Source organism: Mobula birostris, chromosome 29, assembly GCF_030028105.1.
Source record: "Mobula birostris isolate sMobBir1 chromosome 29, sMobBir1.hap1, whole genome shotgun sequence".
NCBI classification, from domain to species: Eukaryota; Metazoa; Chordata; class Chondrichthyes; order Myliobatiformes; family Myliobatidae; genus Mobula; species Mobula birostris.
Window position 1 is genome coordinate 14,207,630 of NC_092398.1, and position 27,307 is coordinate 14,234,936.

At 47.7% G+C, this 27,307-nt stretch overlaps 1 protein-coding gene across 3 annotated transcripts in view; it reads right to left on the minus strand.

Moving 5' to 3' along the window:
- nkain1 (sodium/potassium transporting ATPase interacting 1) overlaps positions 1-27,307 on the minus strand; it is an 883,832-nt gene that overhangs the window by 128,237 nt on the left and 728,288 nt on the right. For all 3 annotated transcript variants that reach the window (XM_072246605.1, XM_072246607.1, XM_072246608.1), the window contains one exon: positions 8,736-8,933. In XM_072246605.1, coding sequence (XP_072102706.1) covers positions 8,736-8,933 — 198 coding nt within the window. The remainder of the gene's footprint in view (positions 1-8,735; positions 8,934-27,307) is intronic.

Here is a 27,307-nt window from a genome sequence, read left to right on the forward strand (position 1 = left end):
AACCTAGCACGTTTACTTTTCAACATAGTCTCCTCCTACATGTACACACTTAGTCCAGCAGTCGTGGAGCATACAGATCTTGGACCTCCAGAAAGTGTCCACAGCAGGGGTGATTGATAAGTTCGTGGCCTAAGGTAGAAGGTGATGAGTTATTAATTTCAAACTTTCTGTATTATCACTCAGAGAGTTGAACTGCACATGCATGTAACGAGAGCGTCTTGGACCTCCAGGTGGTCCACAGCAGGGGTGATTGATAAGTTTATGGCCTAAGGTAGAAGGAGATGAGTTATACCGCTCTCGTTAAATGCACGTGCAATTCAACTCTTAGAGTGAAAATACAGAAAGTTTGAAGTTAATAACTCACCTCCTTCTACCTTAGGCCACGAACTTATCAATTACCCCTGCTGTGGACCACTTTCTGGAGGTCCAAGGTGCCGACCTCTACAAAGAAGGAATCCGTATGCTCCATGACCACTGGACTAAGTGTGTAAATGTAGATAAGATAAATGTACTAGGTTTTCTACCTTTCTACCGTAGGCCATAAACTTATCAATCACCTCCCCCCCCTCCATCGTATATAGCTTGGGTGCTGAAGACTTTTGCACAGCACAGTATTTGTCAATGTGGAGCAGAGAGCCAGTCTGTAAATCCGGTAGGAGCAAAGGATGTTGGGAATGGTGAGGGCGGAGCACCAGGGGTGGGGTGGGGAAGGGTGTGGGACAGGTGGCAGAAAAGGAGTGCCAGGAACATGGGGTGACGTGGGTACAGACACACCCAGCCCTGAGACATCAGTCAAGGTTATTTGATTCCAAACAATTGGTTTATTGATCATTTCTGAACGTCCCCCTTCCCCTTTCCCCAACCATGATTCCCCTCTCCCTGTCCTCTTCCCACTCTCAGTCCACAATAGAGACCCAGATCAGAATCAGGTTTATCATCACTCACATATGTCATGAAATTTCTTTTTTTTTGTGACAGCAGTGCAGTGCAATACATAAAATTACTAAAATTACTACAGTACTGTGCAATAGTCTTAGGCTCCCAGCTATAGATATAGCCTGGAGCCCAAGACACACACACACACACACACACGCACGCACGCACGCATGCACGCACATGCACGCACACACACACGCACGCACGCACGCACATGCACACACATATGTATTGTAAGACTTTTGCACAGTACTCTATATTCTGCCTGAGTATGTGTTGTTAGTTAAACCAGCTGTATCTCCCTGGTCTCTCTGCTCTCTGAGTTCGAAGCCACAGAGTCATTCAGGACAAGCCCAAGGCCTTTGGCCCAGAGGCTCACTGACCATTGAGGGCCTATTTACACTAATTCTCCACAACCCATTCTGGTCCCCTTGCTTTGCCATCAGCTCCACCCAGATCCTACCTCCCACCTACTAGCTGGCGACAATCTAGAGCAACTGCTTAACGTCCCGACCCAGAAGCCTTTGGCCTGTGGGAAGAAAGCAGATCAAACTGGTGAAATGCATGTGTTCACAGGGGGAATGTGCAACCTCTATGCAGACAACACCCAAGATCAGGATTAAACCTCCTCATCGGGCCTGTGGAGGAGCAAACTTATTAGCTGCATCGCTGTACTTGCTGACTCGTATCTAGGCTGCCTTCCCAGTCTCTGACTTACTAATGGTGAATGGCAGAACATGCTTCAGGGTTGCTATAGCCTCTCCTTGTTTCTATGCTTTGAGAGGCATTGATCGTGTGGATAGCCAGAGGCTTTTTCCCAGGGCTGAAATGGCTAACACAAGGGGGCATAGTTTTAAGGTGCTTGGAAGTAGGTACAAGGGGATGTCAGAGGTAAGTTTTTCACACAGAGAGTGGTAGGTGCGTGGGATGCACTGCCAGTGACAATGGTGGAAGCAGATACAATAGGGTCTTTTAAAGACTCTTAGATAGGTGCATGGGAGCTTAGAAAAATAGAGGGCAATGTGGTAAGGAAATTCTATGCATTTTCTAGAGTAGGCACAACATTGTGGGCCAAAGGGCCTGTAATGTGCTGTAGGTTCTATGTTCAATGTTCTGTTTGTTCCTATGTGAGAAGCATTTAGGAGTACAAAATCTAAAGAGGAACCATGCTTCACAAAGGCAGGGAGGACTGAAGCAGCCTCACCTCTCCCTCAATCTATCCTTGCTTTTTTCGGTCTCTGCTCCTCTCACTTTCTCTGTGATTTGAAACTTGCCTCTACTCTTTCTCGTTTCTGCTGAAGGGTCATTCATCTGAAATATTGTCTCTCGATTCTTTCTCCACAGATGCTACCAGAACAGCATCTGAGCATTTTCTGTTATTATTTCAGAATAATAATTTTTAAAAATGCTTTTGGTTTATCATTTCATTCACTGTTACTTCCCTTCTGGGAATCCAGACCTTGAACAGGCTCCTGCTCTCTTTCCAATAAATATTCCATTACTTTGTGGAATGATTTACCAGAATTTGCTTCCATATTCACATCACTCCTCGTCTCTACCTGTCGCAGCGATGAAACCCAAGCTGAGAAGCGCTGGGACCAGAACACAGCTGACCCAGAGTTTCTACGCTAACTTCACCTGCACAGTTGCGGACTGCAGTTTGAGCATTGAAGTCAAGACAGGAGTCGGGCAAGGCTGTGTGTTGTCGGCAATATTGTTTAATCTGGTGATTGACTGGGTTATGAGGCAAACGACGAGAGATAAGCAGAGGGGCATTAGGTGGACTCTATTCTCCGCTTTAGAAGACCTTGACCTTGCAGGTGACCTTGCATTACTGCCACATACACACCGGCACACGCAAGAGAAAACTCAATGCCTGTGCACCTTTGATGGACAAATTGGACTCAGAGTCAGCCAAAGAAAGACCCTCCATGGAGAGCTTCCAGACCGTTCGGGCTGACCGGAAGTGCACTGAGAGCGGTAAGCGTAAAGGGGTTGGGGGCTTGCTGGTCTGGTTAACAATGGATGGTGCAACCTGGTCATATTACAATCGAGGAACGTGTTTGTAGGCCGGATATTGAACTTTTTGTTGTTGGACTCCGGCCATATTCCACCGAGATACAACACTGGGCGGCACGGGAGGTTGTTCCTGCCTGTGGTCATTGAACTTTACAGCTCCTCCCATGGAGGGTCAGACACCCTGAGCCAATAGGCTGGTCCTGGACCTATTTCCATCTGGCATAGTTTGCATATTGTTGTTTGATTGTTTGTGGTTTTCGTATTTCTATATTTATGTTGGTTGGTGCAGCTGTAACGAAACTCAATTTCCCTCGGGACCTATAAAGTATGTCTATGCCTATGTGTAGAGCCTCCTCCTCCCGCCAAGGCGTATGGCATCAACTTACCCAGCACTGGCAGATCCACCTGCCTGGGCAGCATAATTCGGCAGGATAGTGGGAGCAGGGATGACATTCAGTGCAGACTCAGTGAACCCAGAAACGTCTTCAGATCGATGAGTGACACATGGGGATCAACCAAGCACAGAGTCCACACCAAGGTGAAGCTGTACCAGAGCTGTGTTGTGCCCACACTCTCGTACAGGTCAGAATGCTGGCACATGACCTTGCCAAGCTGTTGTCATTCCACACCACGAGCTTCCGTACTTATATTTATATTTATATTTATACTTTATTGTCGCCAAAGAATTGATACTAGAGTGTACAATCATCACAGCGATATTTGATTCTGCGCTTCGCGCTCCCTGGAGTACAAATCGATCGTAAATATAGTAAAAATTTAAATTATAAATTATGAATAGAAATGAGAAAAGGGAAAGTAAGGTAGTGCAAAAAAACCGAGAGGCAGCTCCGGATATTTGGAGGGTACAGCCCAGGCCAGGATCCGTTCAGCAGTCTTATCACAGTTGGAAAGGAGCTGTTCCCAAATCTGGCTGTACGAGTCTTCAAGCTCCTGAGCCTTCTCCTGGAGGGAAGAGGGACGAAAAGTGTGTTGGCTGGGTAGGTTATGTCCTTGATTATCCTGGCAGCACTGCTCCGACAGCATGCGGTGTAAAGTGAGTCCAAGGACGGAAGATTGGTTTGCGTGACGTGCTGGGCCATGTTCACGATCTTCTGCAGCTTCTTCTGGTCTTGGACAGGACAACTTCCATACCAGGTTGTGATGCACCCTAGAAGAATGCTTTCTATGGTGCATCTATAAAAATTAGTGATAATTTTAGTGATAATTAGTAATTACTAAAAATTTTCTGGCCAAGAAAGATCTCCAACCACGCCCTATTCCTTCAGTGTTACCAAGCGAACATGGCCACAATCATCACGAGGAAACGCTGGAGGTGGATTGGGCATGTGATGAAAAGAGAGGCCAACTCCATCATCAAGACATCACTTCATTGGACCCCTGATGGACGGAGGAAACGTACGAGACCAAAGACAACTTGGCGCCATGCAGCAGGGGCAGAAATAAGGACCCCGAACCACACCCGGGACACATTAGAGAAGATGACCAAGGACAGAAAGCGATGGAGGACCTTCATTGGTGCCCGAAGCAACAGAGGCGTATCAGACATTTGATGATGATGATTGATTGGCAGACACCCTTTAAATAAAAAAGATACTGGGGCATTTGTAAAGCACCATCCACATCCCAAATGTCTGCAGCCGAGGTGCAGTCACTGTCATAATGTTGAAACGAGAGCAGCCAGTTTGCACACAGTAAGATCCCTCAAAAGCAGTGGTTAGCATGGCGCTTTTCAGTACCAGCGATCCAGGTTCAATTCCCACCACTGCCTGTAAGGAGCTTGCATGGTCTCTCCGTGACTGCGTGGGTTTCCTCCGGGTGCTCCGGTTTCCTCCCACAGTCCCAAGACATACCGGTTGGTAGGTTAACTGGTCATTGTAAATTGTTCTGTGATTAATTTGGGGGATTACAGCGGGGTGCAGCTTGAAGGGTCGGGGTGGCGTAATCCAGGCTGTATAGATACATAGACTAGTACAGCACAGTACAGGCCCTTCGGCCCACAATGTCTTAAACCCTGCCTCCCATATAACCCCCTCACCTTATCTCAATAAATAAATAATAATGTGGAATGGGTAAGAGACATAGACCATAGAACAAAGAAATTTACAGCACATTACAGGCCCTTCAGCCCACAATGTTGTGCTGACCATGTAACCTACTCCAGAAACTGTCTAGAGTTTCCCTACCGCATAGCCCTCTATTTTTCTAAGCTCCACGTACCTATCTAAGAGACTCTTAAAAGACCCTATTGTATCTGCTTTCACCAACATCACCGGCAGTGTATTCCATGCACCCACCACTCTCTGTGTGAAAAACTTACCCCTGACATCTCCTCGGTACCTACTTCCAAGCACCTTAACACTATGCCCCCTCGTGTTAGCCATTTCAGCCCTGGGGAAAAGCCTCTGGCTATCCACAGATCAATGCCTCTCATCATCTTATACACCTCTATCAGGTCACCTCTCATCCTCCGTCACTCCAAGGAGAAAAGGCCAAATTCACTCAACTTATTCTCATGATCCAATCCAGGCAACATCCGTATAAATCTGTTCTGTACTCTCTCTATAATATCCACATCCTTCCTATAGTAAGGTGACCAGAAATGAACACAATACTCCAAGTGGGGTCTAACTAAGGTTTTATATCGCTGTAACATTACCTCACGACTGTTGAACTCAGTCCCACAGCTGATGAATGCCAACACACCAGACACCTTCTTAACAACACCGTCAACCTGCGCAGCAGCTTTGAGTGTCCTATCGACACGGACCCCAAGATCTCTCAGATCCTCCACACTGCCAAGAGTCTTACTATTTATATTATATTCCGTCTTCAAATTGAACCTACCAAAATGAACCACTTCACACTTATTTGAGTTGAAGTCCATCTGCCACTTCTCAGCCCAGTTCGTGTCCCACTGTAACCTCTGACACCCTCCACACTATCCACAACACCCCCAACCTTTGTGTCACCAGCAAATCTACTAACCCACCTTTCTATTTCTTCATCCAGGTCATTTATAAAAATCACAACAAGGAGGGGTCCCAGAACAGATTCCTGAGGCACACCACTGGTCACCGACCTTCATGCAGAATATGAACCATCTATAACCACCCTTTGCTTTCTGTGGGCAAGCCAGTTCTGGATCCACAAAGCAAGGTCTCCTTGGATACTTTGTCTCCTTACTTTATGAAGGAGCCTTGGATGGGGAATCTTATTCAATGCTGTGCTAGAATCCATATACACTACATCCACTGCTCTACCTTCATTAATGTGTTTTGTTATATCCTCAAAGAATTCAATCAGGCTCGTAAGGCACGACCTGCCCTTGACAAAACCACGCTGACCATCCCTAATCAGATTACACCTCTCCAAATGCTCATAAATCCTGCCTCTCAGGATCTTCTCCAACAACTTGCTCACCACTGAAGTCAGACCCATTGGTCTATAATTCCCTGGGTTATCTCTACCCCCTTTCTTGAACAAGGGAACAACATTTGCAACACTCCAATCCTCCGGAATCTCTCTCATCCCTATTGATCATTGCCAGAAGTTCAGCAATCTCCTCTCTGACTTTCCACAGTAGCCTGGGGTATATCTCATCTGGTCCCGGTGACTTACCTAACTTAATGCTTTTCAAAAGCTTCAGCACATCATCTTTCCTAATGTCTATATGCTCAAGCGTTTCAGTCCGCTGTAAGTCTTCTCCACAATTGCCTAGAAGGAGGCAGTGAACAAGGGCTTCTGTGCCTGAGTTCTTGAATCTTTATCTTATACTCAGCATTGCTGCCAATAACGTGTTCTTCTGAACTATCCCCCACTTGAAGTAGAGTTCTCCAAAGATTCCAGTCACAAACAAGAGAAAATCTACAGATGCTGGAAATCCCAGCAACACACACAAAATGCTGGAGGAACTCAGCAGGCCAGGCAGCATCGATGGAAAAGAGTACAGTCGACGTTTCGGGCCGAGACCCTTCATCAGGACTCAGCAGCAAAGATCACAGAGAGGGAGCAGTGAGGGAGGGTTTCCCTGAACTCCCATCGAAGGGAAGGTTTAAACTTCTTCAGGGTATGCACCCTGGAAGAGGCTTCGCAGTGCAGTAATCCAATCACGAACAAGAGAAAATCAGCGGATGCCGGAAACCCTGCCAAAGGGTTTTGGCCTGAAATGTTGACTGTACTCTTTTCCTAGATGCTGCCTGGTCTGCTGATGAGATCCACCAGCATTTGGTGTGTGTTTGTGTGTGTGTGTGTGTGTGTGTGTGTGTGTGTGTGTGTGTGTGTGTATATGTGTGTGTGTGTGTGTGTGTGTGTGTGCGTGTGTGTGTACATGCACACGCGTGCAAGTGTAGGTGAAAGTGCTGGGCAGAATCTACAAGTGCTTCAGAATCTAGAACAGGGGTTCACAACCTTTTTTTTTATGCCATGGACCAATACCATTAGGTAAGGTCTCCAGGTTGAGACCTCCTGATCTAGAGGAAAGACTCCATTAATCTGGAAAGATCGCAGAGGAAATTTATGAGGATATTACTGGAACTCAGGAAGTTATGTAATGGGGTGAGGTTGAGCAGGTTGGGACTACGTTCTATTGGAACGTGGGTGAATGAGGGGTGAGCTGAGGTGTAAGATTATGAAGGCATACATGGGGTCAATACACACAGTCTTTTTCCCAGGGTTGGGGAACCAACTCTGAGAAGGCATAGGTTTAAAGTGAGAGGGGAGAAATTTAGTAGGAACCGGAGGGGAAACGTTTTCACGTGGAGGGTGGTCCGCACATGGAATGAGCTTCCGGAGGGAGTGGTTGAGGCGAGTACATTAGCAACATACCAGCTGGTACTTGAATATGAAATGTTTAGAGGGATATGGCCCAAAACCAGGCAAGTGGGACAGGGTTGAATGTGAATCACAGTTGGGCCGAAGGGCTTCCATACAGTATGACTCTACGACGTGTGCATATTGATATGCAAGCATTAATTCCCCTGCAGCAGAGCTTGGGCACAGGCGATCTCGAGCAACCCTCGCCCCTCCGCAATGTGGCGCGGCCACACTTCGGCAACCTCCACTTCACAGTGTGAAGCTCAGCGCGCAGGATGTCGGGACCTTCGCGGAGAAGCACAGTTAACACGTCTGCAGACGCTGGAAATCTTGGGCAAGGGTCCGGGTGAAGGGTCTCCGCCCAGAACGTCGACTGTTTAATTCCCCTCCATGGACGCTGCCTGACCTGCTGAGTTCCTCTAGCAGTTTGTGCATGTTGCTTGAGGAATTCAGTGGACTGGAGAGAGCCCCAATCTCCTGCCTTCTCCCCGTATCCCTTCATACCTGGACTAGTCAAGAATCTATCGACCTCTGCCTTAAATATACCTGATAACTCGGCCTCCACAGCTACCTGTGGCAACAAATTCTACAGGTTCACCACTCTCTGGCTAAGAAATTCCTCTTCATCTCCTTTCTAAAAGGGCGCCCCCTCTATTCTGAAGCTGTGTCCTCTGGACTTAGACTCTCCCAACATAGAAATCATCCTCTCCACGTCTACTCTATCGAGGCCTTTCAACGTTCGATAAGTTTCAAAGAAGTTACTCCCCTCATTCTTCTGAATTCCAGTGAGTACAGGCCCAGAGCCATCAAGCGCTCCTCACATGACAAGCCTTTTAATCTGGGATTCATTTTCTTAAACCGAAGAAGCTAAATTTGTGGTGTTCGTGCCCAGCGCAAATTCATTGTTTGGAACATCCCTTGTGAATGGCACCGAGATCTGTACTTACTGCAAGGAAGATTTGTAAGGAACTGCTGGTGACTTCGATGTACTGGTAGTCGAGCAAGCATCCTGTCACCGTGATGACGTGATGGTCCTGGGGGGCCTGATCAGCCGGGGTCACTGGGGTCACGACACAGCCTGGTCCATTCTCCATCCACCACGAGCGGTGCAGAGACGTGTTGAAGGTCATGACGAAGTCTCGGTCCTACGGAATGAAAGCGCAATTCTATTAAGCACTGTGGAGACATGGGGGGGAGGGGTGTGGGGGGGGATCAATAATGTACATTGAGGAGTTTGAGACTTTTACCACTGTGTATATTTACCATAGAATTCCTGTCAATTACTTTAATTCAATCCCAGTCTGTGGGCAGGGCACAGTAGTGTAGCAGTCAGCACAACTCTTCAGAGTGCCGGAGACATGGGTTCAGTTCCCGTCACTGCCTGTAAGGAGTTTGTACGTTCTCCCCTGTGACCGTGAGGAAACCTCTACAAGAAGAACCTACAGGTGTTTACTCTTCTTATTGAATTTTATTGATTTTTTTAAAAATTAGAGGCACAGCATGGTAACAGGTCCTTCTGGGCCAACGTGCCTGTGCCGGCCAATTACACCCATGTGACCACACCCTTATAGACAGTGGCGGGAATCGAACTCTGATGCGAGTGCTAAAGCTTTTACGCTAGCCGCTATACTGGGCGGCGCGGTGGCGTAGTGGCTAGCACAACGGTTTACAGTGCAGGCGGCCCAGGTTCAGTTCCTGAGGCTGCCCGTGAGGAGTTTCTCCCTTCTCCCCATAACCACGTGGGTTTCCTCCGGGTGCTCCGGTTTCCTCCCACAGTCCAAAGACGTACCAGTTAAATTAGGGGATTGCTAGGTGACTTGGCTTGACGGGCCAGAAGGCCCACAGTCCACAGACGTACCAGTTGGTAGGTTAATTGATGATTGCAAATTGTCCCGTGATTAGGCTCAGGTTAAATCAGGGTTTGCTGGCCAGCATGGCTCGAAGTGCGGGAAGGGCCTATTCTACGCAGTATCTCAATAAACAAAACTTGGAACTGACGTCTCCATTAGCCGATAAATTGTTCTTACAAGTAACCACAAGTAGTTTACAAGCACTTAACATCCCAATTCTCAGAGGGTATTTTTACTTGAAACAGTTTCGCTTCTCCACACTGCCAGCCCCTTGCCTGTTAAGCTGACAGTGGGAGCTCACTCCAGTAAGTAAGGTGATTCCCCCAGCAATAGTAATGTTGCTGCTTTATGGCTTTAATAATAAAACAAAGGATTCCATTTAGTGATTCGCAAGTTATGGTGAGAGTAGAAGTCATAAGAACGTAAGAAATAGGAGCAGGAGTAGGCCACCTGGCCCGTCGAGCCTGCTCTGCCATTCTCATCATGGACTCATCTCCACCTACCTGCCTTTTGCCTGTACTATGCAGAAATCTATCCAACCTTGTCTAAATATACTTACTGAGGTTATTTCTCTCTCCACGGATCCTGCCTGACCTGCTGGGTGTTTCTGGCATTTTTTTGCTTTTATTTCAGATTTCTAGCTTTTTGATTTTCAGAAGCCACTTTCACTGTTGCTGGATGTTGAATTTCAGATTTATTTAGTCACCTGAAGTGCCTCAGCTGACATCTAGTGTCCAGATCAATCGTCCAAGCCTCGAACAACTCCACGCCTTACTACCTGGTACCTTTGCAACTCTTCCTGCCTGAGCAGGTCATCATCATTATATGTTGTGTCATATGACATCATCATTATGTACTGTATTGTATGACATGTACTGTATCAATACTCTTCAGAGATTGTCTGTCTGGCGTCAGTGGTCGCATCCAGGACTTGTGATGTGCACTGGCTGCTCTTAGGACCATCCACCACCTGCTTCCATGGCTTCACGGGACCCTGATCGGGGGCTAAGCAGGTGTAACACCTTGCCCAAGGGTGACCTGCAGGCTGGTGGAGGGAAGGAGCGCCTTACGCCTCCTTTGGTGGAGATGCATCTCCATCTCACCACCCAGCCTGAGCTGGAGTTTCTGTTATTATTTTTCCTTCTGCAGCTGCTCAGTCAAAATAGCGACGGTTTGCAATATTTGTCGAGGTCGTAGCTTGGATTTGGTTGTGTTTAAGGTTTGTAGGGATGCTTCTGGGGAGTCAGGGATCAGGTTAGTGTTTGGCGACAGGGATGAGGGGGAGTTAGATGTCAGGGCTAGGTGCCGGGAGCTGGAGCCCAGGTCTAAATGCTCTACAGTAGGAGGTCAGTGATACCAAGGGTTAGGTTGGCAGGTGCTGAAGATGAAGACTAGTGATCTCCATGGTCAAGGTGGAGGTCGAAGGGACTAGATGGGCCAAAGGGCCTGTTTCTGTGCTGTACTTTTCTATGTCTCTGTAACTCTGTGAAAGTGGTCAGCCGGTCCAGAGGATGAGCTGATTGTTAGTGCAAACGGTGCCATTCATTGTATGCTTTGATGTAAATAAATAAATCTAATTCCAAATCTAAATTGGAACTGTAATGTATGGATCTACTTCTTTGAGAGCAATAACACCCCCTCCCCCACCCCCCCGCACACACAAATGTAAGCAGTCCACAGATAAATGCAGCAAGATCTGGGCAATATATAGGCCTGGGTTGAGAGCTGACAAGATGAGGGCGGGTGGGGGGGGGGGGGGGGAGCTCATTGAAATCTTCTGAATATTGAAAGGCCTAGACAGAGTAGATGTGGAAAGGATGTTCCCATGGTGGGAGAGTTTAGGACAAGCGGGCACAGCCTCAGGGTAGAGGGGCGCCCTTTCGAAACAGAGACGCAGAGAAATTTCTTTAGCCAAAGGGATGGTGAAGGTGTGGGATTTGTTGCCACGTGCAGCTGTGGAGGCCAGGTCGTTGGGTGTGTTTAAGGCAGAGCTTGATAGATTCTTGATTGGACATGGCATCAAAGGTTATGGGGAGAAGGCCAGAAACGGGTTGAGGAGGAGATTAAAAAAAAAGGATCAGCCACGATTGAATGCGGAGCAGACTCGATGGGCCAGGTGGCCTACTTCGGCTCCTATGTTTTATGGTCTTAGTGCTACATATTGATCTGTTGTCTGCTCATGTGCTGTTTTCTATGCATGCACATTATTCTCTCTCTCTCTCTCTCTCCGTCTCGCTGCAATGTGAATACACCAGTTAAAGCCACCTCCCACGTGCATGCTTTTATTTAATATATATGTAGTTGTGCACAGACACAACAGGAGCATTGGGCTAATGGAAACAGCTAGAGTGTGGGACAGAGGGTGGTGACTCAGAGGAAATATCAGAGACAAAACAACCTCAACAGTGAGCAATTCTATTCTTATTTATGGGAGGCAAACAGATTATAAGATTGTAAACATAATCAAGCAACAAAGTATTGCAAGCCCTGAGCTTAAACATGCTATATTTGACTGCCAAATAGACTTCAGTATTTCCTTATTGACTTGCGATTTGCTGTTGCCATGTGAGAGGCTATTATCAACACATTACAGGCGACTGAATTGAACTGCAATCAATACAGAGCAACGTTGCCTGTAGGCAACCTGGATATTTATTTTAAAGATGTACTAAGGCAGCATACAGCACCATGCAGACATCCTAGCTACATAATTATATAGCTAGGGTGACTAAGACTTTTGCACAGTACTGTAAAAAAAGGTTCAAAGGTTCATTTATTATCAAAGTATACAACTCTGAGATTTGTCTTCTCCAGATAGCCACGAAACAAAGGACACCATGGAATCGTTGAAAGAAAGACATCAACCAACCACCCCCCCACACAAGAAAAGAAACAATAACTCACAAACCCCAAACCCCCACCACCCTCCTTCACACAAAAACTAAAGATCGTTCCACACGGAAAATGGCAGCTGAAACGTCAAACACCAAACTTCCCCCCCAATCCCTCCCTTGCACGAAAGCTAACAGATCGCCCACACGGGTAAACAGCAACAAGGAACATCGACCCCCCCCCCACCCAACCCCCAACATGCCAGTCAGCAACAGGAAAGAACGGGTGAAAACTCACTTGCTAACGTGGAGTGGAGAGTGAGTTTGTAAATATGGTGGGAGCAAAGGACGCTGGGAGTAGTGAGGGAGGAGCGCAGCAGGAGGGGTGTGGACACGAGTGCCAGGGATGGGGTGGGGGGGGGTTGCTACACAGGTGCAGACACACCCAGCCCTGAGACACCCGGCAAGGTTATTTGATTCCAAATAATTGGTTTATTGATCATTACAGAACGTCTGTCTGGTGCTTCCCTCTCCCTTCCCCGTTTCCCAACCATGACTCCCCTCTCCCTGCCCCCTTCCCATTCTCAGTCCACAAAAGAGGCCCATATCAGAATCAGGTTTATCATCACTCAAATATAACATGAAATTTGTTTATTTTTCTGGCAGCAGTACAGTGCAATGCATAAAATTACTACAGGACTGTGCCAAAGTCTTAGGCACCCTAGCTATAGATAGATATTTTATTGATCCCAAAGGAAATTACGGTGTCACAGCAGCATTACAAGTGCACAGATATACAAGTATTAGGAGAGAAGGAGGAAAGAATAAAAAAAGTTACCTCAAACAATTTAACGGGGGGGGGGGGTCATCACTCACCTGGCTACAGGTTGACCCATTATGTAGTAATGGTTAAGAATGACCTCATATAGTGTTCTTTGGAGCAGCACAGTTGCCTTAGTCTATTACTAAAAGTGCTCCTCCGTTCAGTCAAGGTGGCATGCAGAGGACTACACTGTCCTCTACACTGACACAACGTAGAACAGCCACCGGGCCAGAACACTACATTACCACCGATGACACTGGCTTTTAACGAGTGACCGCTTGGTTACCAGTGTGGCCTGATCAAAAATCAGCTGCAATTACACCACTGCTGTAAATCAAAGTGGCCCAAGCAAGCAGCTGAAATGCAATCAGTTAACAGATCAGCATACAGTACTCCAAGGCAGTCCTGGAGTCATAAGCCCCAGTCCCTATTCATGGGGCACGGAACATCACTGACAAATTGGACCAGTGGTGATTTTAATACGGTTCCCTGGTGGGGAACCATCATGATCGAGAAGCCCGCTGCTGTTCACTTTTACCTCAGGTCCATTATTGTATTTATTTTATTTATGTGGAGATGCACTGTGGAATAGGCTCTCCCGGCCCTTTGAGCCCGGCTGCCCAGCAATCCCGATTTGCTTGGCATCCGTCTGTCTCGAAGGACAATGGGTGATGATCATCATCATAAGCCTGGGCTGAAGATATGGAGATCTTCACGAAGATATGGCCCAGTCGTCAAGATCCCCCCCTCGGCCTCACCAGTGTAGTCCAAAGGAAAGCTTATGAAGCAATACGTTTGGCACCAGCTTGGCTGCAGGAGCTGCCGGGAGGATGGTCAATGACGTCCAGTCACCTTAGGAGCTCCACTCCGGATTTGCTGACTGGGTTTACTCCTGAAGCCTTCGTCTCTCCCGAGGCTGCCCACAAAGAAGTGGGGCTGTTTATCCATAGCTGGGATCTGGTTCCGGAGCACCAGCCTGTGCCCAAACGCTGGTGGGCCTGTGTGCTACATGTGCAGGGGCCAGACCTCCTCCCCGTCCTCTGTAGCTCAGCCTGAGTCCGAAAGGAGCTCAGTTTCCGTGTGCCGCCAGTGAGGAGGCACTACGTGAAGTCTGGCGTTGGAGAGGCTGTGTACTGGCAGGGAAAGACTTAGTGTATAAGTCTTTCAGCCCTCCTTTTCGCAAGACCGCTAACCGGTAGTGGAAGCTGCAAGTGAGAGCGATAAGCTCTACCCACGACACGACCACACCAGACAGATCACAACACCCATTCCGACACCCCGATTTAACCCTAACCTAGTCACGGGACAATTTACAATGACCCGTGGGAGGAAACCGGAGCACCCAGGGAAAATCCACGCATTCCACTGGGAGAACGTACAGAGATCCCTTCTAGAGGATGCTGGGATTGAACTCTGAACTCAGACGTCCTGATTTGTAATGGCGCTGTGGTGACCGCGTCGCTGCCGTTATCTCCTGTGCAGTGAAATGCGTCGTTCCCCTTAGTGACCGACCCAAGCTGCTGGGGGCAGCTCGCAAGAGCCGCCAACGCGTGAGGAAAGAACAAGTCACGCAAATGGCAAAAAGCAGGTGAACAACATGTAGAATATCAAATATCAAACCAGTGGTAGTCAGTTTAGTTCAGTTCGGCGTCAATCGATGCAGGACGCAGGGTCATTCTTTGCCGAAGCGCCCCACTCCACATCGATCGCCTCGAAAACAAAAAAGTAACAGCGATAAAAAAGACTGACAAGAATCCAAGAAGACAGGCAACATGAACCTCAAAGTCTCCCCAGCCTCGCGCATCAATCCTGGCAAAGTGGATCCCAAGACTCCTGCAGTTTCCTCTGACAGCAACTAGTGAGACGGAGAGGAAAACTGGTCCAATGCAGGTAGATTGTGTCGAACGCCCACCCGTCCTCCAATCCCATCCCCGTCAACTTCAAATCTGCTCAATGCCTCAATGGGAGAGAAGCAATGGAGTCGATCATGGTCTTGCTGCCTCGACACCTCAATGAGAGGGAAACAATGGAGTCAACATTGGGCTCGCTGCCTCAGCACCTCAATGAGAGGGAAGCAATGGAGTCGATCATGGGCTCGGTCCCTCGACACCTCAATGAGAGGGTAACAATGAAGTCGATTATGGGCTTGCTCACTCGACGCCTCAATGAGAGGGAAGCATTGGTGTCGATCATGGTCTCGGTCCCTCGACACCTCAATGAGAGGGAAGCAATGGTGTTGATCATGGTCTCGGTCCCTCGACACCTCAATGAGAGGGTAACAATGGAGTCGATCATGGGCTTGCTCACTCGACGCCTCAATGAGAGGGAAACAATGGAGTTGATCATGGGCTCGGTCCCTCGACACCTCAATGAGAGGGTAACAATGGAGTCGATCATGGGCTTGCTCACTCGACGCCTCAATGAGAGGGAAACAATGGAGTTGATCATGGGCTTGGTCCCTCGACACCTCAATGAGAGGGAAACAATGGAGTTGATCATGGGTTCGGTCCCTCGACACCTCAATGAGAGGGTAACAATGGAGTCGATCATAGGCTTGCTCACTCGACGCCTCAATGAGAGGGAAGCAATGGTGTTGATCATGGTCTCGGTCCCTCGACACCTCAATGAGAGGGAAACAATGGAGTCGATCATGGTCTTGCTCCCTCGACACGTCAATGAGAGATAAGCAATGGAGTCGATCATGGGCTCCGGTCCCTCGGCACCTCAATAAGAGGAAAACAATGAAATCCATGTACCCCGCCCCCATCTCCCCAATGTTGTCACCATGTCCCCGTGTTTAAATGAAATTCGATCAGTTGTCTCAACCAGCTCATCACCTGCGTTACTTTGCATCTCCCTTTGCTTCCCTGTTCTACTGTTCCTGCTCTTACACCTCTTGCTACCTGGACTGTCACCGCTACACGTATTCGTTACAGTCCAATAGGTCACCTCAGCTCCCCTCCCCCTGGATTTATCACCTCCCTTCTTTGAGATGTACAGCAGCTAATGAGAATTTTTCACCACACCGGTTGGCAGAAACTTTCCCTTTAGCCTGTCTGCTCTTCTTCTGACTGGTCACCTGTTTTCTAAGTACCTCTGCCAGTTTGCGCCCCTGTTTCGTTAACCTGTCACTTTTTATCACCTTGTTCCTCGGCCTCATGCTGTCTCTCTATCAGCTCTGCTGACTACCTCAGCTCTCGCATAAATCCACCACATCTAACCTAAACTGGTCAATGTCAGCAACTAGGAGGGCGGAGCAAAGTCAAGATGGCACTAAATGGTGACTCCTTTGCTTGAATCTTTGGAAACAGCTCTATTTTTATCCTTGATATCTCTATTCTTTCTTTTCAAGGTTCTTTTGAAGACCCTGACCTGGAGTTACACTCTGACTTCCGTTCTTTGTGGAAATGGGACACGCTGTCAGGGTCACACGACCGGCCGCTTTTTGATAGCCCAGGGATGCGGCCTGGAAAACTAGCACACCTTCAGGGTGCCGGATGTTTGTGGCTCTGGAGACAGGCTGATTCAAGGCCAGTGCCCCTGACTGAGGTGTCACGGGAGAACACGGAACATCGGGAGCAGCAGATTGACTGCCGACTGTGAGTCCAGAGACCTGAGCATTTCCAGGGCCGACTCTCTGGGCGCAGAGCTTGGAACAAGCGACGCAACAGACTTTTAACGTCGTAAATCAGCAAGTTGTTTGTTATGTCTCTCCTCTCGCTGTGAAACGGGGACACCTCTTTTTCCCCTATTAGGGAGAGAGAGAGCCTGTGGTATGTCGAATTACCGGGTGAACGAGTAGTCTTTGGGATACTGCAAATTTATGGCTTTATTTATGCTTTGCAGCATGCTTGAGTGATCAGAAGGGGGCGCTGATGCTTTTTGCTGGTGGGGGAGGGGGTCATTGCCTTGCTGTTGCTTGTGCGTGAGAGGGGGAGCTGGGGGGCGCTTTGGGGTTCTAACATTTAACTGTCATTCAACAGGGCACTCCTCTGTTTTTGTGGATGTTTGTGAAGAAAAAGAATTTCAGGTTGTATATTATATACATTTCTCTGACATTAAATATTCCTATTGAACCCATTGAAGAGTCTTGGCCCAAATGTTGACTGTTTGTTGCTCTCTGTAGATGCTGCCTGACCTGCTCAGTTCCTCCAGCCTTTTGTGTGAGGACGATGAGGTCACCCTCAAGGTGGAGGAACAACACCTTATATTCCACTTGGAACTCCAAACTGACGGCAAGAATATCTACAAACAAGAGGAAATCTGCAAATGCTGGAAGTCCTGCCGAAGGTTTTCGGCTTGAAACGTCGACTGTACTTTTTTCCATAGATGCTGCCTGTCCTGCTGAGTTCCCCCAGCATTTTGTGTGGGTTGCAGGAATATCTATTTCTTGTTCCAGTAAAAACATTTTCCTCCCCTCTTCTTCTTTTCCCCACTCTTCTCACCTGCCCATTGTTTTCCCTGAGTCCCCTCCTCCTTCCTTTTCTCCTATGTTCCACTCTCCTCTACTATCAGATTCCTTCCTCTCCAGCCCTTGACCTTTCCCACCCACCTGGCTTCACCTATCACCATCCTTCCCCTCGCCCCACCTTTTTATTCTGGCATCCTCTCCTTTTCCTTTTCAGTCCTGCAGAAGGGTCCCGGCCCAACACATTGTTTATTCTAGAAGTTTGCGAACTTTTTTGTGCCGTGGAATCCTTACCATTAACCATGAGGGTCCATGACCCCAGTTCGGAACCCTGGTTTATTCATTTCATGGATGCTGCCTGACCTACTGAGCTCCTCCGGCACTTTGGATGTGTTGCTTTGTGTGTGAATGCTCCTCTGCAATTTCCATGCTGCTTTTATGAACAAACTAGGCAAACAACAAAGGCCAACACACACAAAATGCTGGAGGGACTTAGCAGGTCAGGCAACTTCTGAGGAGGGAGCAAGCAGTCGACATTTCGTGGTGCCGAGATCTCCATCTGGAGTGAAAAGGAGAGGGGGAAAAGCCAGGATAAGAAGGTGGCTGAAGGGAAAGAGTACAAGCTGGCAGGTGAGACTAGGGGAGGGATGATGAAGTAAGAAGCTGGGAGGTGATAGGTGGAAGAGGCAAAGGGCTTAAGAAGAATGAATTTGATAGGAGAGGAGAGAGGACCATGGGAGAAGGGGAAGGAGGGGCACCCGAGGGAGGTGATGGGCAGTTGAGGAAAAGAGAAGGGGTAAGAGGGAAAAAGATATTTGAAAGGTTCAGATGGAGTCACATGGGAAACTTTAACCAAAGTGGGCCAATGTAAGTTCCACTATAACTGCTCCCTGAGAGCCTACAATTAAGATTGTTGAGTGATAACATGACCGAACAGTATGGCTGCTTTGTAATAATTGTGCCAGCTATCAGGCTCCTCTGTAGTAGCAACCACCCATGATAAGACTGGCCTGCAGTAAGCCAGTGTAAAGATGTTCTGTAATAGAAGACAGACATAAGGTTGCCTTGTAATCAAAAGGCCCAGTTTTTTCTTCGGCTCTCCATCAATTTTTGATGAAGACTGAGGCCTGGGCAAGGTTGTATGGAAGACCGGCAGTTGCCCATGCTGCAAGTCTCCCCTCTCCATCGCATGGAGCAATGTGTGGTTAAGTGCCTTGCTCAAGGACACAATACGCTGCCTCAGCTGAGGCTCAAACTAGCGACCTTCAGATCACCAGACTGACGCCTTAACCACTTGGCCACGCCCAAAGGCCCAGTAAAACATGGATGTAACAATGGGCCTCGTTGATCAGTTTCCTGAGTAACAACTTATAGAATGGATGCCATCATAGGTTGGTTTGAAATAATGGGAGCCTGCAGTAAGCCGCTTGTAATAATAGGGCCTGTAATAAGACAGTCCTGGAATAATGGGACCTGTAGTAAGGTAGTCGTTAATGATAGGGCCTGTAGTAAGACAGTGTTGTAATAATGGGGTCTGTACAAGGGAATCCTGTAATAATGGGGCCTATAGTAAGGTAGTTGTGTAATAATGGGTCCTGTAGTAAGGTAGCCATGTAATAATGGGGCCTGTAGTAAAGCAGTCCTGTAACAATGAGGCCTGTAGAAAGACAATCCTGTAATAATAGGGCCTGTAGTAAGGTAGTTGTGTAATAATGGGTCCTGTAGTAAGGTAGTCATGTAATAACGGGGCCTGTAGTAAGGTAGTCCTGTAATAATGAGGCCCGTAGAAAGGCAGGCCTGTAATAATGGGGCCTGTAGTAAGGTAGTTGTGTCATAATAAGACAATAAGATATATGAGCAGAATTAGGCCATTTGGCCCATTGAGTCTGCTCTGCCATCACATCATGGCTGATCCAATTTCCCTCTCAGCCCTAATGTCCTGCTTTTATCCTATTTCCCTTCATGTCCTGACATGAGGCTGTTTAACAAGATAAGAGCCCAGAGTATTGCAGGAAAGATACTAGTATGGATAGGAGATTGGCTGATTGGCAGGAGGCAAAGTGTGTGAATGAGGGGGGCCTTTTCTGGTGGGATACCGGTGACTAGTGGGGTTCCGCAGGGGTTGGCGTTGGGACCGCTCCTTTTCACATTATATGTCAATGATTTTGATGAAGGAACTGATGACTTTGTGGCCAAGCCTGCAGATGATACGAAGGTTGGTGGTGGGCTAGGTAATGTTGAGGAAGCAGAGGGTCTGCAGAAGGACTTAGACATTGGGAGAATGGGCAAAGAAGTGGCAGATGGAATATTGTGTAGGGAAGTGCATGGTCATACTCTTTGGTAGAAAGGATAAAGGCATTGAATAATTTCTAAATGGGGAGAAAATTCAAAAATTCAAAAATTCAAGACGAGAGAGGAGAAGATGGCGGCACGACGCAGGGTGCGTGGCCGTTCCGAATGAATGTCGATATGTGTAACTAGGGGCCATGCATCAATCCGGATTTGATGGGGACAGTCGTGAGAAAGCGCAGAGGAACATCTGGTGAAACTTCTGAAATGCCTGCTTCGCTGCCGCTGCTACTGTGCGATCGAGAATCTCCGGAGGGGAAGGCCCCAAATCCTCAGCCTTGCCTGTTGCCTGTTGCCTGTTGCTGGGGTCGGGGTCAAAGCGCTCAGCAGAGATGGTGCTCGGTGCATCGGTGTCGGGAGGTGGTCGGAGGCTCGGAGTTTTTCGGACGGACTCGGAGTCAGACTGTGGTCGGATGCTTCCGGGATGCTGCACCGGCAAACACGAGGAATTCTGCAGATGCTGGAAATGCACCAGCAAGTTGGCGGCACTGGGGTTTTACCGTCTGCATGAGATGACGGGACTTTGAGAGACTTTGAGACTTTTACTGTGCCATGGTCTGTTCTTATCAAATTACGGTATTGCTTTGCACTGTTGTAACTAAATGTTATAATTATGTGGTTTTTGTTAGTTTTTAAGTTGGTTTATCATGTGTTTTTGTGATACATTCTGGAAAAACATTTTTGTCATTTCTGACAATAAAAGGGGACTGCGTGTCCTCATAATCATAAAAAATCAGAGGTGCAAGGGGACTTGGGAGTCCTTGTGCAGGATTCCCCAAAGGTTAACTTGCAGGCTGAGTCAGTGGTGAGGAAGACAAATGCAATGTTAGCTTCATTTCAAGAAGACTAGAATATAGAAGCAAGGATGAGATGCTGATGCTGTTTCAGGCTTTGATCAGACTGCTATTGCAGTATTGTGTGCAGTTTTGGGCCCCTTATCTCAGAAAAGATATGCAGGCATTGAAGAAAATCCAGAGGTTCACAAGAATAATTCTGCAAGTGAAGGGGTTAAAAAAAATGAGGAACATGTGATGGCTCTGGGCCTGTCCTCACTGAAGTTTTGAAGAATGAGGGGGAATCTCATTGTAACCTGTTGAATATTGAAAGGCCAAGATAGAGCAGATGTGGAGGAGATGCTTCCTACAGTGGAGGAGTCTAGGACCAGAGGGCACAGCCTCAGAGTAGAGAAATGTCCACTTAGAACAGAGATGAGGAAAAATTCTTTAGGCGGAGGGCAGCGTGTCTGTGGAATTCATTGCCACAGACGGCTGCGCAGGCCAGGCCATTGGATATGTTTAAGGCAGAGGTCGATAGGCTCTTGATTAATCAGGGTGTCTAAGGTTACGGGGAGAAGGTAGGTGAATGGGGTTGAGAAGGAAATGGAGCAGCCGTGATGTAATGGTGATGCAGAATCGATGAGCCGAATGGCCTGAATATGTCCGAGCTGCATGGGGTACCGTGACTGACAACTTGTGATCCTGTCAGCTGGTACAGAATTCCTAAGCAGCGACAAACGCGGCTAAGGACAACACAACACTGCTTGAGAAGACTTTCCCAGCACCCCTCTGAGCTAATCTATCAAGCTTAAAAACCTACCTCCGACTCAAGAGCTGCAGGGGGAAGGATGACAAGTAACAAAACAGATGTTTTATCAGCGGCCAAATGACAGGATCAAAATCAGGTTTATTATCTCTGACATATGTCATGAAATTTGTTGTTTTGAGGCAGCAGTACATAGAAAATATAGAAAACATAGAAAACCTACAGCACAATACAGGCCCTTCGGCCCACAAAGCTGTGCCGAACACGTACTTACTTTAGAAATTACCTAGGGTTATCCATAGCCCTCTATTTTTCTAAGCTCCGTGTACCTGTCCAGGAGTCTCTTAAAAGACCATATCATATCTGCCTCCACCACCATCGCCGGCAGCCCATTCCACGCACTCACCACTCTCTGCGTAAAAAACTTACCCCTGACATCTCCTCTGTACCTACTTCCAAGCACCTAAAACTGTGCCCTCTCATGTTAGCCATTTCAGCCCTGGGAAAAAGCCTCTGACTATCCACACGATCAATGCCTCTCATCATCTTATACACCTCTGTCAGGTCACCTCTCATCCTCCGTCGCTCCAAGGAGAAAAGGCCGAGTTCACTCAACCTATTCTCATAAGGCACGCTCCCCAATCCAGACAACATCCTTGTAAAAGTGTAAAGAAGTAACAGTACAGTGCGATACATAAAATTACTGTAATTTTACAATCAGAAATATGGAAACAATAAATAAATCGTGTGAAAAGACAGCAGGATAGTGAGGTAGAATAATGGGTTCATGGACCGTTCGGAACTCTGATGGCGGAGGGGAAGAAGCTGTTCCTGAAACATTGAGTGTGTGTCTTCGGGCTCCTGTACCCTCTCCCTGATGGTAGCAGTGGGAAGAGGGCTTGTCTTGGGTGATGGGGGGAGGGGGGTGTGGTCCTTAATGATGGACGCCACATTCTTGAGGCAGTACCTTTTGGAGATGTCCTTGATGGTGGGAAGTCTAGGGCCCATGGTGGAGCGGCTTGAGTCTACAAATCTGTACAGCTTTTTTCAAATCCCGTTCATCGGAGCTTCAATACGAGATGGTGATGCAACCAATCAGAATGCTCTCCATGGTACATCTGTAGAGAACTTCTAGGGTCCTTGGAGACATATGGAATCTCCTCAAACTCCTCATGAGGTACAGCCGCCTTCCTCATGATTGCATCAATATATTGGGCCCAGGATAGATCTTCTGGGACGTTGACGGCTGGGAGCTTGATGCTGCTGACCCCTCAATGCGGACTGGTGTGAATTCTCCCAACGTCCCCTTCCTGAAGGCTACAACCCATTCTGGTCTTATTGCTGGTGAGAGCGAGGTCACTGCCATGGCACCACTCAACCAGCTAATCTACGTCACCATCTGAGACGCTGCCCAAAATGGTTGTATTATCTGCAAATTTCAGGGCGGCATTTGGGCTGTGCCTAGACCACCCGGTCAAGAGCGGAGCAGTGGGACAAGCGCGTATTCCTGAGGCTTGCGGGTGTTGCTTGTCCACGGAGGAGATAGTATTTCTAATCCACACTGACTGTGGTCTCACGTGGAGGAAGCCAAGGATCCGGTTGCAGAGGGAGGAGCCCAGGCTATGAAATGTATTGATGAGTAGTGAGAGCATGATGGTGCTGAATGCTGAGCTGTAATTAATAAACAGCAGCCTTACATAGTAAAGCTGAGTGGAAAGCCATTAGAAGACGCGTCTGCTGTAGACCTGTTCTTTTGGTAGGCAAATTAAAGCGGTTTCAGGTCCTTGCGTGGGCGGGAGTTAACTCTAGCCATGACCAACCTCTCAAAGCACGTCAACACATTAGGTGTGACTGCTACCCAATGATAATTGTTGAGGCAGCTGATCCTGCTCTTCCTGGGCACCGTATCGCTGAAACCCTTCTGCAGCAGATGTGAGCCTCTGGCCCACAGCATTGGGAGTTTGAAGGTGTCCTTGAACACCCCAGCCGGTTTTCAATGGTTGGGACAGTTTTCAATGGTCTGAATGGGCCTGGCACTTTACAAGGGTTCACGTTCTTGAAAGGTGTTCTGATATCGGCCTCTGAGACGGATGCCACAGGGCCGCAAGACTCCAATCCATGTTGCCGTAGCCTCCAAGACTGCATTTGCTGTCTGCATTGTGTCAATATGACTTCAGTCTTCCAGTTTTGTTATAATATACTGGGTGTTTAGAAGTTCTTGCTGTCTCTGAATTCCTATATAACCCTCTTTGTCCCTCATAACTCAAACAGCAACTTCCATTCATATATCACCTTTAACATGCCAAGGGTGGACCAGTGCCCTTTAATATCAACCATATGAAGTAGTAGCAGGAACAGGCTACTTTACTCTCTTGAGCCTGCACCACCATAAGATCATAGCCAATCCACATTCCTACTTCCCCCAGTAAATTTTTATCCTTTGCTTCTACTTTTGTCTTACGAATATTCAAAGACTCCACTGCCTTCAAAGAAAGAGAGTTCCAAATACTCGTGAGCATCTGAGGGAATAAGTGACTTTACCTGCCTTTGGTGGGTGATTCGCTAAACACAAGAGATTCTGCAGATGCTGAAAATCTTGAGCGACAACCACAAAACACTGGAGGAACTCAGCAAGCCAGGCAGCGCATGTGGAGGGGTGTAAAGTAAGCAGTCGACGTATCGGGCCGAGCCGCTGCTGATGAGTCCTGATGAGGTGTCTCAACCCGAAATGTCGGCTGTTTAATCCCTTCCAGAAATGCTGCCTGACTTTCAGAGTTCCTTCAGCATTTTGTAAGTGATGCCTGATTTTCAAATAGAGATTCCTCCCTCTATATTCTACCAGTAAAGGATTTGTCTTCTCCAGATCCATCCTGTGGTTGGGATATTGGCAGCTAGATCTCCTATCCCCCTTTTAACCTTTCATGCTCCTCTACCTTGGCCAGGATCCTGCTCATTTTCGGGTTATCTCCTCACCTTTCACAACTCCAGCGGATAAAATCTTCTCCCCCCAACCTTTCCTTCTTAGACAACCCACTAGCTTGATGTATCAGTCTTTTAGAGCAACATAAAATCTGGGGGAGAAATTCACGGTCAAGCCGCATCTGAGGGGGAAAGGAACAGTTGACAGTTTGGGTCAATACCATGCATCAGGATTTCTCAATATTTTAGACCAGGGGTTCTCAACCTCTTTCACGCCATGGAAAATAGGTGCAGGAGTAGGCCATTCGGCCCTTCGAGCCTGCACCGCCATTCAGTATGATCATGGCTGATCATCCAACTCAGAACCCTGTACCAGCCTTCCCTCCATACCCCGTGATCCCTTTAGCCACAAGGGCCATATCTAACTCCCTCTTAAATATAGCCAATGAACTGGCCTCAGCTGTTTCCTGTGGCAGAGAATTCCAGAGATTCACCACTCTCTGTGTGAAGAAATTTTTCCTCATCTTGGTCCTAAAAGGCTTCCCCTTTATCCTCAAACTGTGACCCCTCATTCTGGACTTCCCCAACATCGGGAACAATCTTCCTGCATCTAGCCTGTCCAATCCCTTTAGGATTTTATACGTTTCAATAAGATCCCCCCTCAATCTTCTAAATTCCGGCGAGTATAAGCCTAGTTGATCCAATCTTTCATCATATGAAAGTCCTGCCATCCCAGGACTCAATCTGGTGAACCTTCTTTGTACTCCCTCTATGGCAAGAATGTCTTTCCTCAGATTTTTCAATACATTAAGACAAGATGTTCACAAAACTGATTCAAGGATTGAAGGCTTGACATATGAAGAGCATCTAAGTAGAGTGGGAACTCAGAAGAATGAGGGGTGACCTCATTGAAACCTATCAAACAGTGAAAGGCCTCAATAGAATGGATATGGACAGAAGATGTTTCCTATAGTGGGGGGATCCAAGACCAGAGGAAACAGCCTGAGAATAGAGGCCTTTTAGATCGGAGATGTGGAGGAACCTCTTAAGCCAGAGAGTGGTGAATCTGTGGAATTCATTGTCATAGCCCGCTGTGGAGGCCAAGTCATTGGGTACATTTAAAGCAGAGGTTGATAGATTCTTGATTAGTCAGGGCATGAAGGGATACGCGGAGAAGGCAGGAGGTTGGTGCTGAACGGGAAAATGGATCAACCATAATGAAACGGAGGAGCAGACTCATTGGGCCAAAATGGCCTAATTCTGCTCCTATATCTACTGGTCTTATTGAACAAGGGGTCCATGGACCTCAAGTTGGGGCCTCCTGTGTTAGACCTTCTCTGAACTGCTTCCCCCCTTTGATCAGAAGATTGATCACACCGTTCCAAGTGGGCAACATGGTAGTGTAGTGCTTAGTGCAAAGCTTTACGGTGCCAGCGATATCAATTCCCGCCACGGAATGGGAGGAGTTAGTACATTCTCCCCGTGACCATGTGGGTTTCTTCCAGGTGCTCTGGTTTCCTCCCACATTGCAGGTAGTAAGTAGTGAGCGTGCAACCCTGACACTTGTGGGCTGCCCTCAGCGCAGGCTCAAATTGTGTTGGTCATTGATGCAAACGCCACTTTTCACTGTCTGATTCGATGTTTCAATGTACAAGCCACAAACAAAGTTAATTTTTTAAAAATCTTTTGAAGCATGGGTTTCCAACCTTTTTTTATGCCTTGGAACTTTACCATTAACCAAGGGGTCCATGAACCCCAGGTTGGGAACCCCTGATGTAAAGTGTGTTCTCACCAATGCTCTTTTTTAAACCTGAAACATGATTCCTGTACTTTTGTGTTCATCTCCTCTCAGAATATGAAACAATATTCTCAGGAGACATGAGAGTGGATGACTAACCTCCTCCAAGGCTTTCAACCACCTCCTTATCTAACGCAACACGAACAAAACGCTGGAGGAACTCAGCCAGTCAGCAGCATCTATAGGCATCCGTTAGTCTCATGAGACCATGGATTTGCGCCTTGGAAGGTTTCCAGGGCGCAGGCCTGGGCAAGGTTGTATGGAAGACCGGCAGTTGCCCATGCTGCAAGTCTCCCCTCTCCACAACACCGGTGTTGTCCAAGGGAAGGGCATTAGGACCCATACAGCTTGGCACCAGTGTCGTCACAGAGCAATGTGTGGTTAAGTGCCTTGCTCAAGGACTCACACACTGCCTCAGCCAAGGCTCGAGCTAGCAACCTTCAAATCAATAGACGAACGCCTTAACCACTTGGCCACACGCCAACACACAGCATCTAAGCAACAGAGCAAACAGTTGATCTTTTGGGCTGAGACCCTTCACCAGGACTGAAAAGGAAGGGGAGAAGTCAGATTAAGAAATTGGGGAGGGTGGGTGGTGGAGGGGAGGAAGGTGTGTAGGTGAGAGGTGAAACCTGCAGAGGGGAAGGGGATGAAGTAAAGAGCTGGGAAGTTGATTAGTGAAGCACTGGAGAATGGGGAGTCTGATAGGAGAGGACAGAAGACCATGGAATAAAGGGAAGGGGGAGGAGCACCAGAGGGAGGTGATGGGTAGGTGACTTCTCCCCTTCCTTTCCAGTCCTGATGAAGGGTCTCGGCCTGAAATGTCAACTATTTACTCTTTTCCAAAGATGCTTCCTGACCTGCTGAGTTCCTCCAGCATCTTGTGTGTGTTGCTCTGGATTTCCAGCATCTGCAGGTTCTCTCATGTTTGTCTCCTCCTTATCTATCCTGCTTGTGTCTCCTGCTCTTCCCTTGAGGGTGGTTGCTATTGAAAGACAT